The sequence below is a fragment of the Cynocephalus volans genome, chromosome 1 (genome assembly GCF_027409185.1).
Source record: "Cynocephalus volans isolate mCynVol1 chromosome 1, mCynVol1.pri, whole genome shotgun sequence".
NCBI lineage: Eukaryota > Metazoa > Chordata > Mammalia > Dermoptera > Cynocephalidae > Cynocephalus > Cynocephalus volans.
In genome coordinates, this window is record NC_084460.1 from 270192387 (window position 1) to 270208325 (window position 15939).

Consider the following 15939-nt stretch of genomic DNA (forward strand, 5'->3'; position numbering starts at 1 on the left):
GTTTCTCATAAATTCTTTTAAAAAATATTTATCCTTTTATAATGATTGAGAAATGTTTGGAAAACAGAAAAATTATAAAGAAGAAACAATAGTCCATACTTCAGTGCCAGTAGATAATCATGTTTTTTCTATGCAACTAGATTGGGTGTGGATGTGGACAGATAGGTATTAGGTAGGTAGATGTCTGAGTATGTGTATAGAATGTATATGTTACATAATTGAAACATACTGTACACGTAAGCTTTTTTGTTTAATGTTTTATCATATTCTCACATGATCAAAAGCCTCTGTCTGTACTCTTTTACATAATTCTATCATTCTTAATAAATAAAAAAATACAAAAACAGCACACAATAAGCATAGCTTGCCTAACAAACACCACTTAATAGACTGCATTCTCTCCTAGATTCTTATATAAGTAAAAGGAAGCATTCTGCATAAGTACCAATGAATATGTACCACTTTTCCTACATTGATCATCCTACAGAGATCACGTTTCTCTGGAAAATTAGTTGCCACATAACCAGAAATATAACAAGAATATGATTCTCCAGTAGTTTATTCTAAACAACTAGGTGGTCAATCATGAACCTGCAAACCTACAGCCTGGTCAATTGAAGGGACATTTACTGCTACCCTTTCCTGGGACATGGGAACATATCAATAGGCAGAGGGCAGCCAGCAGCTGCTAATATGCCTTCCTGGGCCCTGGTGGCTTTAAATGCATTTGGCACTTGTTGGTTCAGGGCAGTAGCTCTCAACTGGAGGTGATTTTGACCCCAGATGACACTTGGCAATGTCTGAAGGCACTTTGGTCGTCACAGCTGGGAGAGGAGATTCTACTGACATCTAGTGGGTAGTTAGTAGTCAGGGATTTGACCAAGTATCCTACAGTGCATAGGCCAGCCCCCCCACAACAAATAATTACCAGGCCCCAATTGTCAGTTGTGCTGAGGTAGAGAAAGCCCAAGTTGAGGATCCTGTATGATAAGCCCTGGGCATGTGCTGGGCTTTAGGCCTAGAAACATGCAGTGGAACCTGGCTCTAGGAATGCCAAGGACTTTGTATCTAGAGAGATGGCCTCTAGTGGCAAAGAATAATAACAAAAAGACAAAATAAGCAAAATAAATGAAATTCACAATGATCCCTTACTACACCAGCCTTACTTCTTTAGTTTTTTTTTTTTTGTCTGTATATCTGTAAGTGGAAAAAGCAAGAGATATTGTGGACACAGCATAGAAAGAGCTCTTGTCTGAAAGACAGAAGCCAGAGAAGGTTGAAGGTCTAGATATGCCACTACCTTTGGGTTCGTCTTATCACTAAGGTCTTGCATTTGGGGCACCTGAGAATACTTTATAACCCTCTCCATTCTGCTACAAAATGTTTTCTGGCAAGATTTGATTTTAATTTTTAGAGTTACTGGTTGAACCAAGGTTATTGGAGGGAGGCATTCAGCATATTGATTTTTTTGTACATTAGGTAAAGGGACATTTATTTCTAACAGAGGAAATGGCTGTGTTAACTACTGTAATGGCTTCCTTCTCCATTGGGAAGTTTGCTATTATTAGAGAGCACTAATTATGGCTTGAGCCTGGTATAGCATGAGAAAGATATAAAACATAACTGTAGTTGGGTGGAGAATGTAAATCACATGGTGTGTTACTGTCATTGTAGGAATCTGTCCTGGAATTTCTTGCAATTAGGTCAAGTCGTGGTCATCCACAAAAGTTGGGACAAGGGTACAGTACAGTATAGCAATTAAGATTCTGACAAAGTAGAACTCATAGGAGCAGAGAGTAGAATGATATTTACCGGGGGATGGGGAAGATGGGAGAGACGGTGGTCAAAGGATACAAAATTTCAGTTAGATAGTAGGAATAAGCTCAAGAGACCTATTGTTCTACATGTGACTATAGTTAATAACAATGTGTTATGTACTTGAATATTGCTAAGAGAGATTTTAAATGTTCTCACAATAAAAAAAAATGATAAGTATGTAAGGTAATGCATACATGAATTAGCTTAATTTAACCAATCCACAATGTATACATATTTTAAAACATCTCATTGTACATCACAAATATATGTATAATTTCTATTTGTCCACTAAATAAATTTAAAAAATAAAAAATAACATAAGCATCTATGAACAATGTAACACCTTAAAGTTGAATGCTTTTGTTAAGTAAAGAATAATGTAGAACATGAAAATGTAATGCACAACTCAGAGCCCTTCTCTTTAAAAAAAAAAAAAAGAAGAATCTGACACAGGAACCACATTGCTTGGGCTCCACAAAGCTCCAACATTAATAAGTCTTATGGACTGTAGACATGGTATTTATCTACTGTTCACTTGAGTTTCCTCATCTGTAAAATGGGCGTGATATGAAATCTCACAGCATTGTTGTGAAGAGTGTGCATTAATATGTGTAAAGCACTTATAATGGACCTCTCAGTCATTGTTAAGCTACTACTTTATTGTTGTTTTGTTGTTGTTACTGTTGTTGTATTTTTGTCTCTTGGATGTCAAGGACTTAAAAAAAAGCCTCAAATGAAAAGTAAACTATAATGCCATCTGATCTTTATTTTTATTCTGCCATGTATGTAATCAATGAAAGGTATTAGTGCAAATAGTGGTTGTAATCTTACAAAGAATTAAACACAATTGCGAAAAGAAAACTGATTCAATCATAGAATAAAGTGGTTTGAAGGTATTACTAAAGTAAAACTAGTCCTTGTCACAAAACTAGTCTGTCTCTGATAGATATAAGCCAGAGAAGCTTTCTAGGGTTTCTCTTAAAATGGTGGTCACAAACTTAGAGTAAGAACAGTTCTTTAATTTCCACTTTAATTCAGTGGAACTTTATTAGACTGAAATTAAGCAAATCCCAGAGAGGCCTGGAAACATAAATGATTATGAAATGTTATGGATTCTAAATTGGGTATTTGGGAAGACAAAGATGAAGGCTAATAGTTTACATTTAGTATTAAACTCTGGTATTCCAATAGAAAAAAGATGGCTAGTTTGAATCAAATAATGAGATTTTTTCTTATATAATAATATAATGATTTAGTTAAAAGAGCTAACCTGTAGTAGGTTTATTAAATTAAGCAATAAAGTTTCATTTTTTCAAACAACTTATTGTCAAAATCTTTACAGCTAATTTCATTTACAATGAAATTAAATAAATAACCTTCTTTAAAAGTTAGACATGGATTTTCTCTATTTTGGTAGGGGTTGAAAATGCCATGTCAGTGGATCTGGTTATGATCAGACCCCTTAATCCTGTTTTAATTATGGGTTCTTTGCTACTTCTAATTTCAAAGTTATTTGTGACTGACATTCAGACATTCATAGTAATTTTTTAAATATGTAATTTTACATAAGATTCCCCTCAAAGTGACCTTAAGACAGAGTCTCTAAACATAATTATAGGGAGGAAGGAACTACTGACCTAGAATGAGTTGATGGTTTCCAGGGATATCTCATTTTCAGATTTTTCAGTTAAACTCCGTGGCAGAGTTTCACATTTCTGCAAGCCTGAGCAGACTGCAGAAGGGTTACCTACAAAGATTATCATGTGGATATCACTTGTCTATTCTCACTACTGCATATTTGAAAACACTAGGGACCAAATATGGTTAACCACACACTTCTCCCTGGAGATCTGAGCCCTAAATATGCCTTTGGCCACCATGCTCTGTATTTCTTGAGAACAGTATGCTTACAACTAGGTGTCATTTGTCATAGAGGACATGAATATTTGTTGTGCATAATCATTTTTGCTTAGGTGCAAAACTGAAAGGCAGTCAGTCATACTACTCAAAGATACAGGCTTAAAGCATGAATTTTGACAAAATGAAACTTACTTCAGTGATATCAATTATAAATCACATTTTATTTAAAATAAACATAACATTTTATTTTTTCTGGTGATCTGTGTGCTTTTGACAGTCTTTAGCAATTGCATTGTTTCAATGGTAAATGATGTTATAAAATTATACAAGCCAAATATTTCCCCCAAATTTTAACATGTTTCATATTAAGCTCTGTTTTTTCATCTTTAAAATGAAGATATTGAGACTACTTTATCTCCAAGACCTCTTCTGATACATAAGTCTGATTTTCTAAGTCTAATGTCCAGCCTGTTTAATTATTGAGAATATTCTGCTGAATTTCCAAATGCTTCTGGGATGTTTCATATTGTATGACTCTGTCTTACCAAATGATCCTCTCTGTTGACCACACCAAATATTATTCCATGAGAGCTCTTCCCCCACTCCCTGGATGTGGTGGTGGCCCCCGGCACAGAGAGACGACCAGCCTTCACCTGCCAGTAGCAGGATGACATATACAAGGGGTCTAGTCATCCTGTCTCACCAATTGCGTCTGTGTTTGGTCAGCTGAGAGTGTGAAGCAGTAATCTGCTTTCTTCTCTTCTCTTTTTTCCCTGTGCATTTCCCAACAGAAAGGAGAACCCGACTGCTATGCGCTCTACCTGGAGACAACCGAGCAACTCACCTTTGAGATCCCCCTGAATGATTCTGGTTCTGCTGGCCTTGGGGTGAGCTTGAAAGGGAACAAATCCCGAGAAACTGGAACAGACTTGGGGATTTTTATCAAATCCATCATCCATGGAGGTGCTGCTTTTAAGGTGGGTATTAATGACGTTTGCCAACAGCTGTGAGAAGGTACTTAAAGATGTGGCCATTGTGCTTGGGGACTGGATGAAGAAAGTGTCTGAAGGCTTCAAACCACTGAGGTTTTCCTGACAGATGCAAGATATGTGTGTGTGAACAGATCTGTGGAACAATTGGCTGTTTTCATACCATAAGTTATTTTTACTTCCTAGAGATAGTTCTAAAAACCCATCACAATTAACGTTCTTTTTTGCATCCTCCTTATTACTCTGTTAGGACTCCTCAGAATTTGTAACCTGACAGAGTTGAGGCTAAAAATACACGATCAAAAAACAAAACTAAAATCAAGTAAACATAAAGGCAGCAAATAAGAAAATTGTGCTTGCAAGAATAAGAGCCCAGTGGAGCCTGAGAGTGATTGTACTGTAAATTAAAGGTCATTTATCACATTTTATACACTTGAGGATAACCATGGTGCCCAGAGAGCATATTTGCTTTTAAACACTCAGAGAAGCTTATCCATTTCCAAAAGAAAGGGAAGATCATGACTCTGCCCTTTCATGTTGGGGTGGGCAATGTGATTGTTGCTATCAACACAGTATAGTGGTTAACTAGATTGGCTGTGTTCAAATTCAGCCCCACCACTTGCTGGCTGTGTGAAAATGCAGAAAGGAACTTGACCAGCGGTCTCTTATTTCCTCTTCTGTAGAATGGGGATAATCAATAATGCCTACTTCGTAGGGTTCTGAAGATTAAATAAATTAATACACACAATGTGATGAAAGCAGTAAGGTGATTATAGGGGGATACATGTTTTCATCTCTCATCACCGTCATCATCTCCTGCCATGACATGAGACTACTTGGGTCTGAATCTTACCTTAGCTTCTTTCTCCCTCTGTGAAGAAGGCAAGTTGCTCATCCTCCATATGCCTCAGTTTCCTCATTTGTAAGATTAGTAGTGCCTATCTCCTAGGACTGTTAAGACTAAAAGAGACAATACATGTAAAACGCTTACTTAGCCCAGCGCCTATAAGGTTCCAATAAATGTTAGCCGATTTAAAGTAATCTTGATATCCCTTTCTGCTCCGCTGCTGTCTTGCGAGGAGGGCCACAGGCAGCCAGGGCGCCCAGCCGGAATGGCATGATCTTCAAGTCCCTCTGGGGCTGGCGGCGGCGCGAGGCCCCGAGATTCAACCAGGGGGCGGGAAGGTCCGCGAGGTGCCCCACGGTGCAGGTCACGCCAAAGTGCCCGCGGGCAGGGGCGTCAGCCTGGAGGAGCTAAGGGTGGGCGGCACCCACGAGAAGCTGGCTCGGACCATTGGGATCTCCGTGGATCTGAGGAGGCGGGACAAGCCCACCGAGTCCCTGCAGGCCACTGTGCGGCGGCTGGACTGCTGAGTACCGCCCTGAGCGCATCCTCCTCCGCAGGGAGCCCTCGGCCCCCCAGAAGGGAGACAGCCCTGCTGAAGGACTCAGGCCGGCCACCAGCCGGCAGGCCCAGCAATGCGCTAGGGAATGTCTACGAGAAGGAGGAAGCCGGAATCACCACCGAGGAGGAGGACCTCAAGGTGTTTGCAGAGCTTCCCACCGCCGCGCCGATGCCCGGCTCCTCAGCATCCGGACCAGAGGGCCCAGGAAGCTGCAGAGCACCATGTGGAAAAGAAAAAGCCAAGCCCTGTGGGGGACTTTTAATAAACCAGCAGGAGGAAAAAGAAGAAGTAGAGAGAACAGTGGCTATCAGGGGCTGGTGGAGGGGGGTCAGGGGTGGGAGGGGGAGTCGAGAGAAAAAATAAAGTGCTCAGAACGCGATGGAGCCACGTCAGACGGACTCAGGAGCCTGCTTGAAGGCCACTGGCCAAATCAGGGACAACTGGAGCATCAAAACGAGTGGTGGCAGTAATGAATTATAACGCATTGAAAGCAAAACATGAAAAATAAATAAAATAATCTTGATATTAGAGATGTGTGCCCTCTCCCGCAGCAAAGCCAAGAAGGCCTAGTTAGATTTCACAGGGGCACTCCTGGTCCTAGACTTCTGGCTTTGTTGAAGCATGTGTCGTCTTGCACTTACCCCTCCATTTTTGTTTCAGACCTAGACCCTGAGCTAATGTCTTTTTCCTTGGGAAATGGGAAATGTATTATAAATAAACAACTCTTTAAATCACTTTTTGGATCAGTTAGCTTTTGTTGTGTAGGAAATAATCACAAAGTTTTGGTAATATACATCAGTAAGCTTTTACTTCTGTCATGGCTCTGCAGAGCACCTGGGAGTGGAGTGGAGGACGGGAGGACTCTGACTCAGGCTGGAGTGTCTCTTTATCACACTGTAGGTTTACAGGTCTGAGTGTGCCCCACATGCTTTACCTACTCCTTGGACCAGCAGGCTAGCTGAAGCATGTTTTTCTCATGCCATAAAGTGTCACAGGTCCAGTGGCAGTGGGTGAAGCCTCTTAATGCCTGGGCTCCAAACTGGCTCACTGTCACTTCACACACAGGCCATTGTCCAAAGAAAGTCATATAGCTGAATCCAAGGTCAGACAGTGGAAAACCACACTCCACCCACAATGAAGCTGTAGCAAAAGTGTGGATGCCATGAAGGGTTAACAACTGAGGGCGATCATTCAATCTATAAAACTCTCCAACCTAGCTCAGAAATATAAAACTAGGAACAAAAGGGGAATAATAGTAATAGCAACAATAGCCATAGCAATTACCATTTGTTGTGCTTAATATATGTTGGACGCTAAGATAAGTGTTTTAGGTGGATTCTCTAATTTTATTCTTCATATTCACATTAGATTATTATCATGCCATTTTATCGAAGGGGAAATTACAGATTGGAGTGGTTAGTGCCTCTTCTATGGTTACATAGCCAGGAATTGTTTAAACTAAGATTCAAATCCAGGCAGTCTGACTCCAGAACTGTGCTGCACTGAGACAAAGGCTCTTTCATATATCCGCTCACATTCCTAGGGAGCGGGGCCCATCACCTGGAGTTGTCTTGTATCATGCTTATCATCCTTAGCCAAGCCATCTAAACATGTGCTGTTTGAAGATGAGTCCTTGGTCATGTCTTTGGATACCCATCTGCTATTATTATTCTTATTCTTAATGACAGCTCTATTTGCAGAATTTATTCCAAGTAAAATTGAAACTGAGATGACTTTTTGGAAATTAAAAGCAAACATCTTAGCTTTTTATGGGCAATAACTTAAGTTCAAGCATATATTGGCAGGCAGGTTTAATATGTATACCCATGTTTGCGTAAGTGAGCATCTCCTTACCTAAGCAGTTTCTAACAGTCCTGCTTTTTGCAGAAAGATTTCACTTTCCATTTATGTAAATTTCTTTCCTGACACTGGTCTGCTGAGTCAGACAATCACACCATTAAAAACCACTGGACAGCATATTTATAGCTGATCTTAAACAGTAAGAGACATCAATCATGAATTTAGCCTTGTTGTGAATGTTTAGTATCCATTTGTCTTGTTTACCTTTTGCAGTGTAAAGGGTAGAGGCCTGAGTTTTGCTCACAAGAAATCTGATTAACCAGGAAAAACAAAAAAGTATTTTTCTATTCTCCTTTTTCTGTTCCACTAATCCACTTTTACTCCTAAAAAATTTGCCACCCAGTCTATGATTGAGGATTATGTCTTTAAAAAATTGTTTTGAGACTTTGTTCCTGTCCCTGTTGAGAAGATACAAAAGTAACAGACTGCAGTGTCCCTGGAGCAAAGCGTAGATAAGAATTGGGAACTTCCACACTAGCATCTGGCCCTAGGTTTTTACCTGAAATCAACAAAATAATCTTTTTACCAGAGCACAATCTTTTTCTCCTGGCTCTTCATACTACTAATTGGTTCTCAAGGTGTTTTTTCCTTTAGGGAAAGTGGAGTTTTGAAAACTAAACTACTTTTGAAAAGTATGATCAAATTCTTCCTGTGGATTCTGTGTGTTATATTCTCCTGGGGGCTTCTGTTGGTATAAACAAAGATAGGCTACTTCTTGCCAGATGTAAAACCACGGAATGGCTGTGACACTAATTGATGGCCTCCTTTTTTTCCCCCCTTACCTCTCAGGCTACTGCTTTCTATCATTTCATATCTTATTTGAATTATTTCTAATAGAGACATAAATTATATCTGAAAATAAGAGCATCCAGTTATGCTACGATGCCCTCTTAAAAGTGAGTCCCTGACTCATTCTAAGGAGAAACTGAACAATATTTTTACCCTATTAAGAATTATTCAAATATTTAATCTCATCTTAATATTTAGCTTCATGTCTGCATATTAAGAAATAAAGCCCAGAAACTCTGTCTTACTTATGTCAGGCCATAGCATTTGGGATTTGAGGCTGATTTGGCAAAAGGAGCTCTTTGCAGGCCCCTCTGAAGCCTTGCTTTCAGCTGTGCCTCTTAGTGAACAAAGTGACCATTGACCACACAGCAAAATACTACTTCTTAGAGTATTGATGCTCATGTGCTTAAACAGTGACATGCATTATATGCTTGTGGTTTCATTTGAGTTTTTGTCATCCTTCCTTGGCATTTGTCCCTGACAATTGCCAGTTTAATTTGTCCCAGACAAATTACAGTTTAATTGCTCCTAGAAATAAAATATTCTAGATACAACTATATGTGTTAAGTTCTCCTGAAATGAGAACTATGATTGAATGAAATTTTCTAAAGTTTTACTTTTGTAGTTGGAGTTTAAAGTGAATGTGGTGGCAGTGTTTCTAAATAAAAAGAAATACTGTCTTTGTTGCAGTTAGATTGCTTCTCGGCCTTTTGGCTAAGATCAAGAGTTGCAGTTAGGACAAAATACCTTGAGAAAAATATTCCTCTTCTCCCAAACTCACAAAAAATTTGCTTTCTATTTTCTCTAGGGATGCACAAAGAAAGTCTCAATGATCAGCTTGCAGACCTTAGGTGTTTTCATACTCATTTGCTAAACATTTTGAATTCTGAGACCAGTGGTTTTCCTTTGCTTCGCTTTTGATGTACTATATTAACTAAAAATTTTTTTAGCAAAAATGCATTTTTACATCTATTGATTATACTCATTTAAACTGCTTATTTTCCTACCTTAAAAAATCACTTCTAGAAAAAAAATATATAACTAGAAAACTGGTATTTTTTTAAAGTTAGGTAAGATATTAACATACTGTAGTAAGAATAAAAATCCCATGGAGTCTGTTGTACCAGTTCTGAGTGACATTTTTTATTTGAATATACTGACTTTGGGAATGGAATGTGTACTATTGAAACCTTGAAATCATAAGGTAAAAATTAAAATTTAAAGGCAATTTTTGCTAATGGTAAAAGTGTCATATCAGGTAGATTATTTAAGGACTCTTAAATAGAGAGAATGAATTTAAGAATATGTTATTCTCTAGAAAATAAATTAGCCAGACTTGTGCTTAATAAATACTACTTGATGATGATGAAATTAAATAAAAGAAAAATGCCTGACATAGCTAATTTCAAATGCATGCACTGAGAATATGAAATAGACATAATTTATGTAATTTGATTCTTATATGCTTAGGAAATTTGGGACGCTCCTTCTGAAAGACGCAGAATTTCATAATCTATGCCATTTAGTAATAGGTAAAAAGAAAGAATTTTACTAATACAGACAATCTCAATATTTTAAAATGACTAAACTGAATTTTTGGAGAGAATTTGAACAGCTCTGCAATATCTGGGAACATGGCACTTGATCCTGAATCTTCATGTTTCTTTGTAATATGGAACATTTAACAGCATCCAAACTACTTAACAGGAGTCCAATAGGAGTTCTCAGTGTGAGTAATTTCCACCTCCATCTCTGCCAGTATCTATAAATCATGTGGCACATCTATAATTAATGAATTCAAAGGAAGATAAAAGGGACAGCTTTTTAAGGAACACTAATGTTAAATGATTTCTTCAACTCTTCATTTTTCTTAAAATTGATAACATTTCTACTGGTGAGAGAACCTTGAGGATCCTTGCTGGTAGTCAGTGTCTTTCAGGCTTTTACCTCTGACAGAAGGACCAGACAGTCTGAGTGTGTAAATGGCTCCATTGCAAATCCTCAGTTGTAATAAGCCAAGCACTAACATTTCGTCCTTAAACACAAAGATGTGATACATTTTACGGACAACTAAAAGCAGGAACTTTGTTTGGAAAAATTCATAAATTCATAATCACTGTAAGTCCAATAAGAGTCCTACCTTTAAAATCAGGAAACTCCTAACTTAAACATAACAAAAATACATTTTTAACCAATTTCCTTTTTTTAAAAAAGGCCGCACAGAAATGTTACCATATGTTAATTCATAGTCAGGCTCATCATTTATGAATTTTCTACAGTAGTAACTACTTTATAAAAATATGATATAGCGTTACTTTTAAAATCCCTAATACCAGCATCTGTCATTGCTTTTCTTGCTGATCTTTATCACTTTTGCATTTTTATTTCATGCATGGACTTGCAAATAAGAAATAAATTTATACTATGCTGAATAAAATTTGGGAACTCTATATCATTTCGATGTTTGTTTTAGACTCCATGATTGTTATGGTGGGCTTGAAAAAATATGAGTTGGTAGTCCTAATTGATATGCCATGATAATGATGCTTTGGCTCTGAAATAGTACCTTTTTCCTGAAAAGCTATATTCATCTTCATTATGGGTATTTGTAGAATATACATACATATACATATATACACACACACACACATATACATACCTATATACATACATACACACACATCCTACAAATACCCATAATGAAGATGAATATAGCTTTGATATGTGTATATATATCCTACAAATACCCATGTATATGTATATACACACACATACATAAATGCTGAGATATATATATACACACACTGTGTATATATACACACATACTGTATGTGTGTGTATTTGTGTGTGTGTGTATATATATATATGCACACACACACACACATATTGTGGTCAGAGTTTTATTCTAGGCACTTTGGTTTGGACCCATTTTTCTAGAGACTGATTTTAAGCAATCTCAGCACAAACAAGAGCACAATGTATTAAATAGATAAGATAATTTTTAGTAGGTTGAAAAGGAGGCCACTGAGATTCTTTTTTCTTTTTTTATAATTATCCCGTGTTTTATTGAGTACGTACTGCATGCCAAGCAATGTTCTAAGCACCTTGTTAGGTGCTGTCCCAATTAATCCCCACAGCAATCTTGTAAAACTGATACCATCTCCGATTGATAGCTGAAGAAACTGAGGCAGAGAGAAGTTGAGTAGCATACCCAAGGTTTCAGTGCTAATAAGGGGTGAAGCTACACGTGCAACTAAAGTTTAAATCCGTTCTCTCATAATTGCTTTGCCATACTGAGGCTGTTTTCAAATGGTTATACTTCTTTTGTTTTTCATGTAGATTTCAAACTTTATGGTTTATTTTTAAAAATTTTTCTTTTTTAATTGACACAACAATGCACATATTTATAGGGTACAAAGTGATGTTTTCATACATGTATACAATGTACAATGATCAAATCAGGCTATTTTCACTCAAACATTTATCATTTATCATTTCTTTCTGTTGAGAACATTTGAACTCCTATTTTCTAGCCATTTGAAAATATACAATTAATTTTTGTTAAATATGGTCTCTTAGCACTACAATAGAACACTAAAACTTATTCTTATCTAGCTGTACGTTGTATCCCTTAACCACTATCTATCTGCACCCCACCCACATCCTTCCCAGCCTCTGGTAACCACAATCCTACTCTTTACTTCTATGAGCTAAACATTTCTAGCTCCCACATATGAATGATAACATGCAGTATTTATCTTTCTGTGCCTGACTTATTTCACTTAACATAATGTCTTCCAGCCTCATTCATGTAGTCGTGATTGACAGGATCTCATTCTTTTTTATGGATGAGTAGTATTCCACTGTCTATATACACTACCTTTTCTTTATCCATTCATCTGTTAATGGACACTTAGGTTGATTCAGTATCTTGACTATCATGAATAGTGCTGCAGCAAACATGAGAGTGCAGATATCTCTTCAATTTCCTGATTTCCTTTCCTTTGGATTAATACCCAGTAGTGGGAATGCTGAATCATATATGTTAGTTTTTTGAGGAACCTTCATCCACTTTTAGTTTTTTGAGGAACCTCCATCCAGTTTTCTATAATGGCCATAATAATTTACATTCCTACCAACAGTGTATAAGATTTCCCCTTTCTTCACATCCTTACCAGCATTTGTTATTTTTTGTGTGTGTCCTTTTGGTAATAGCCATTCTAACTAGAGTGAGATGATATCTCATTGTGGTTTTGATTTGCATTTCCCTGATGATTAGCGATTTTGAGCATTTTTTTCCTATACCTATCGGTCATTTGTATGTCTTCTTTTAGGAAATGTCTGTTCGGGTCATTTGCCCATTTTTAAATTGGATTTTTTTGTTGTTGTTTTTGTTTTTGCTGTTGAGTTGGTTGAGTTCCTTGTACATTCTGGATATTAGTCCTTTGTTGGAGGAATAGTTTGTAATTATTTTCTGTCATTTTGCAGGTTGCCTCTTCATCCTGTTGATTGCTTCCTTTGCTGGGCAGAAGTTTTTAGTTTGATACAGTCCCATTTGTCTCTTTTTGCCTTTGTTGCCTGTGCTTTTGAAGTCTTATCCATAAAATCTTTGTGCAGACCAATGCCTTGAAGCATTTCTGCTATGTTTTGTTCTAGTAGTTGTATAGTTTTAGGCCTTATATATAAATCTTTTAGTTTTAGTTGATTTTTGTATATGGTGAGAGATGGATACAGTTTCTTTACTCTGTATATGGATGTCCGGTTTTCCCAGCGTCATTTACTGAAGAAGCTGCCCTTTCCCCAGTGTGTGTTCTTGGCACTTCATAAAAAATCAGTTGGCTGTAAATGTGTGGATTTATTTGAGTTCTCTGTTTTGTTCCATTGGTCTATATGTCTGTGGCTTCTGAGATTCTAATCTGGTCAGGCATTCATGCAGAATCTTCTTGATTCATATATAACGCATATGCCTTACACAGACTTTTTTTATCTGGTTTTCTGGGCCAAAGTAAATTAAGAGCAGAAAATCAGGAAAGAGATTGGAAGGGATGGAGAGGAAACTGAAATGACAGGAAACAGAAAAAATGTAAACCAAGCACAGGATGTTATTACCACACAGTAGGCCAGTGAATATTTCTGATGATTCTGTCACTGTTTCCCAAAGTTTTTTGTTGAGGAAATTATCAGATTCAGTATGGGTATTGTAAAGGCTATGAGTTGCAATATATTTATGCCCTATATTTTTTCAGAAGGAATTTAAAATGAAAAGGATTATAATACATTTTGAAAGCATGGTATCAGAATGGTTTTGATTATGTACATGCTGATGCTTTAAAAAATATCCTTCAATTATCCAAAAAAAAGGATATGCTGCTGAGACTTCACTGGTTTGCTACATAGAAATGAAGTGAGGCTCTTAAAATGGTAAGTGAATTAGATAAACAAATTTAAAATTTTACAATAGCTGAACAAGTAGAGATAGGGCTAGTACACAGAAAGTAATCATGCTTCATTTTTAGAATTATAAAGTTTCTCTGCACATGTGTTGGCATATCCAAGCCAAACTGAGTTCACAGATCTCTCGTAGTTACAGTTTGTAAGTTAAATAATTTGTTCATTGTAGATGAAATTTACACTAGGTCCAAAGCATCCAACTGAAAAGTTTTTTCAAGTGACTCAGCTTAGCAAATGCTTCCTGAATATCTAGGGTTGAGTTAGGCAATATATAACAGACTGGAGATCGTTTCACAATCTAGGAAGCTAGTAGCATGATTAATTAAATATACTAACAACTCTAAGATGATAAGGGGTATGATAGACAAATGTGAGATGTATCATGGGTATTGAGATGATGCAGCAATTAATTCTGCCTGGGGAGAAAACTTATGAGGGAAGGCAGTTGCTGAGCCTAGCTTTGAGGGGTAAATAGATGTTCAGCAGGTGAGCAGGAATACAAAAGACATTTTGGACAGAAGAAAGAGTGTGAACAAAGTCACCATGGTATGTACACCAGAATACAGTCTGTCTCTGGAAAATAGGGCTCTTATTTGGGAAGAATGGCTCTCTTCATATGAGCTGAAATTGTGTTAGAGCAGATGATTTAAAACATGTGCTAACATATATAGGTACTCTTTAAATCTAGATCCTACATGTTCCCAGTGTTGTTAGTTTTCTTTTTTCCCCTTCTTTGTTTTAAAAATCTTATTTTTAAAAATCTCTATTTATTCTTGTACTTTCATTGCTATTGTTTTTAAATGAAGTTAAATGATTTCAATCTGGAATATAAGGTTCTTTTCTAGGATGGGTTTTTGTTTTGTTTTGATTTTGCAAAAATATGGTAAGCAAATGCTGTCATGGGTGACTTTAGGGCCTGTAGAAGGATTTGTTCAGGATAATCCTCTCCCCCAACCAGGTGCCATCTTGCCTGCAGTCCCACCCTACTCCAGGGAAAGTCTGCTCCTTGGTCTGAAGTCAAGCTTTGGGGTTTGAGTTCTGGGTGTTGAAAATCTCCCAGGAGGCTTTACCCAGAGCCCCTTTAGAAACCTGCAGAAGCAGGAGCAAACATCTGGTCATGATTAATCCTCTCAATACCCTGGTCTAATGCAGACTGGCCTTGGGCTACAGCCAGCTGCCCCTGGGAAAGCCAGCCCACTCCTGTATGCTTCTCTCATACTCTCCAGATGCTAGCTCTTTGCCAGGACTTTCTTACTCTCCCCTCTGTATTCATTAGAACTTTAGAGGCAAAGGAGTGTTTTACAAAAAACTGGCCAAGAGAGTTGGATTAAGCCACACACTGTCACCAGTAACCGTGGCAGAGGTAGTACTTAGGCACCACGAAATACCACAGGGCCTGAGCTACGAGGTCACTGGACTCCATGGAAGTCATAAATATGCTTTAGAAAACACTTGAAATATCCTACAACATTATGACAGCCCCTCACTACAAAGAATTATCTGTGCCAAATGTGCAACTGTGGAGAAACCCTGATGTAAATATTTGTTTTTAAGTGATGAGCATTTGTAGCTTTTATTAGATTCTCAAAGTGGGGTAAGAGCCCCAAAAGTTTAAGAATTACTAGCAAAGTGGTTGAAAACATGGACTCCAGAGTGACCCAGACCTAGTTCAAATCTGCTTTTAGAAACATGACTTGTAACAGTTCATTTAACCTCTCTGAGCCTCAATTTCTTCTTTTATAAAATGGGAGCGATAGTCTTAAATA

General features: G+C 37.5%; 1 protein-coding gene and 1 pseudogene across 4 annotated transcripts in view; both read left to right on the forward strand.

Annotated features, from left to right (window-relative positions):
* Positions 1 to 15939, forward strand: part of PARD3B (par-3 family cell polarity regulator beta) — a 990710-nt gene that overhangs the window by 554759 nt on the left and 420012 nt on the right. For all 4 annotated transcript variants that reach the window (XM_063091525.1, XM_063091519.1, XM_063091512.1 and 1 more), the window contains one exon: positions 4470 to 4655. In XM_063091525.1, coding sequence (XP_062947595.1) covers positions 4470 to 4655 — 186 coding nt within the window. The remainder of the gene's footprint in view (positions 1 to 4469; positions 4656 to 15939) is intronic.
* LOC134389173 (large ribosomal subunit protein eL13-like) lies at positions 5785 to 15629 on the forward strand (annotated as a pseudogene).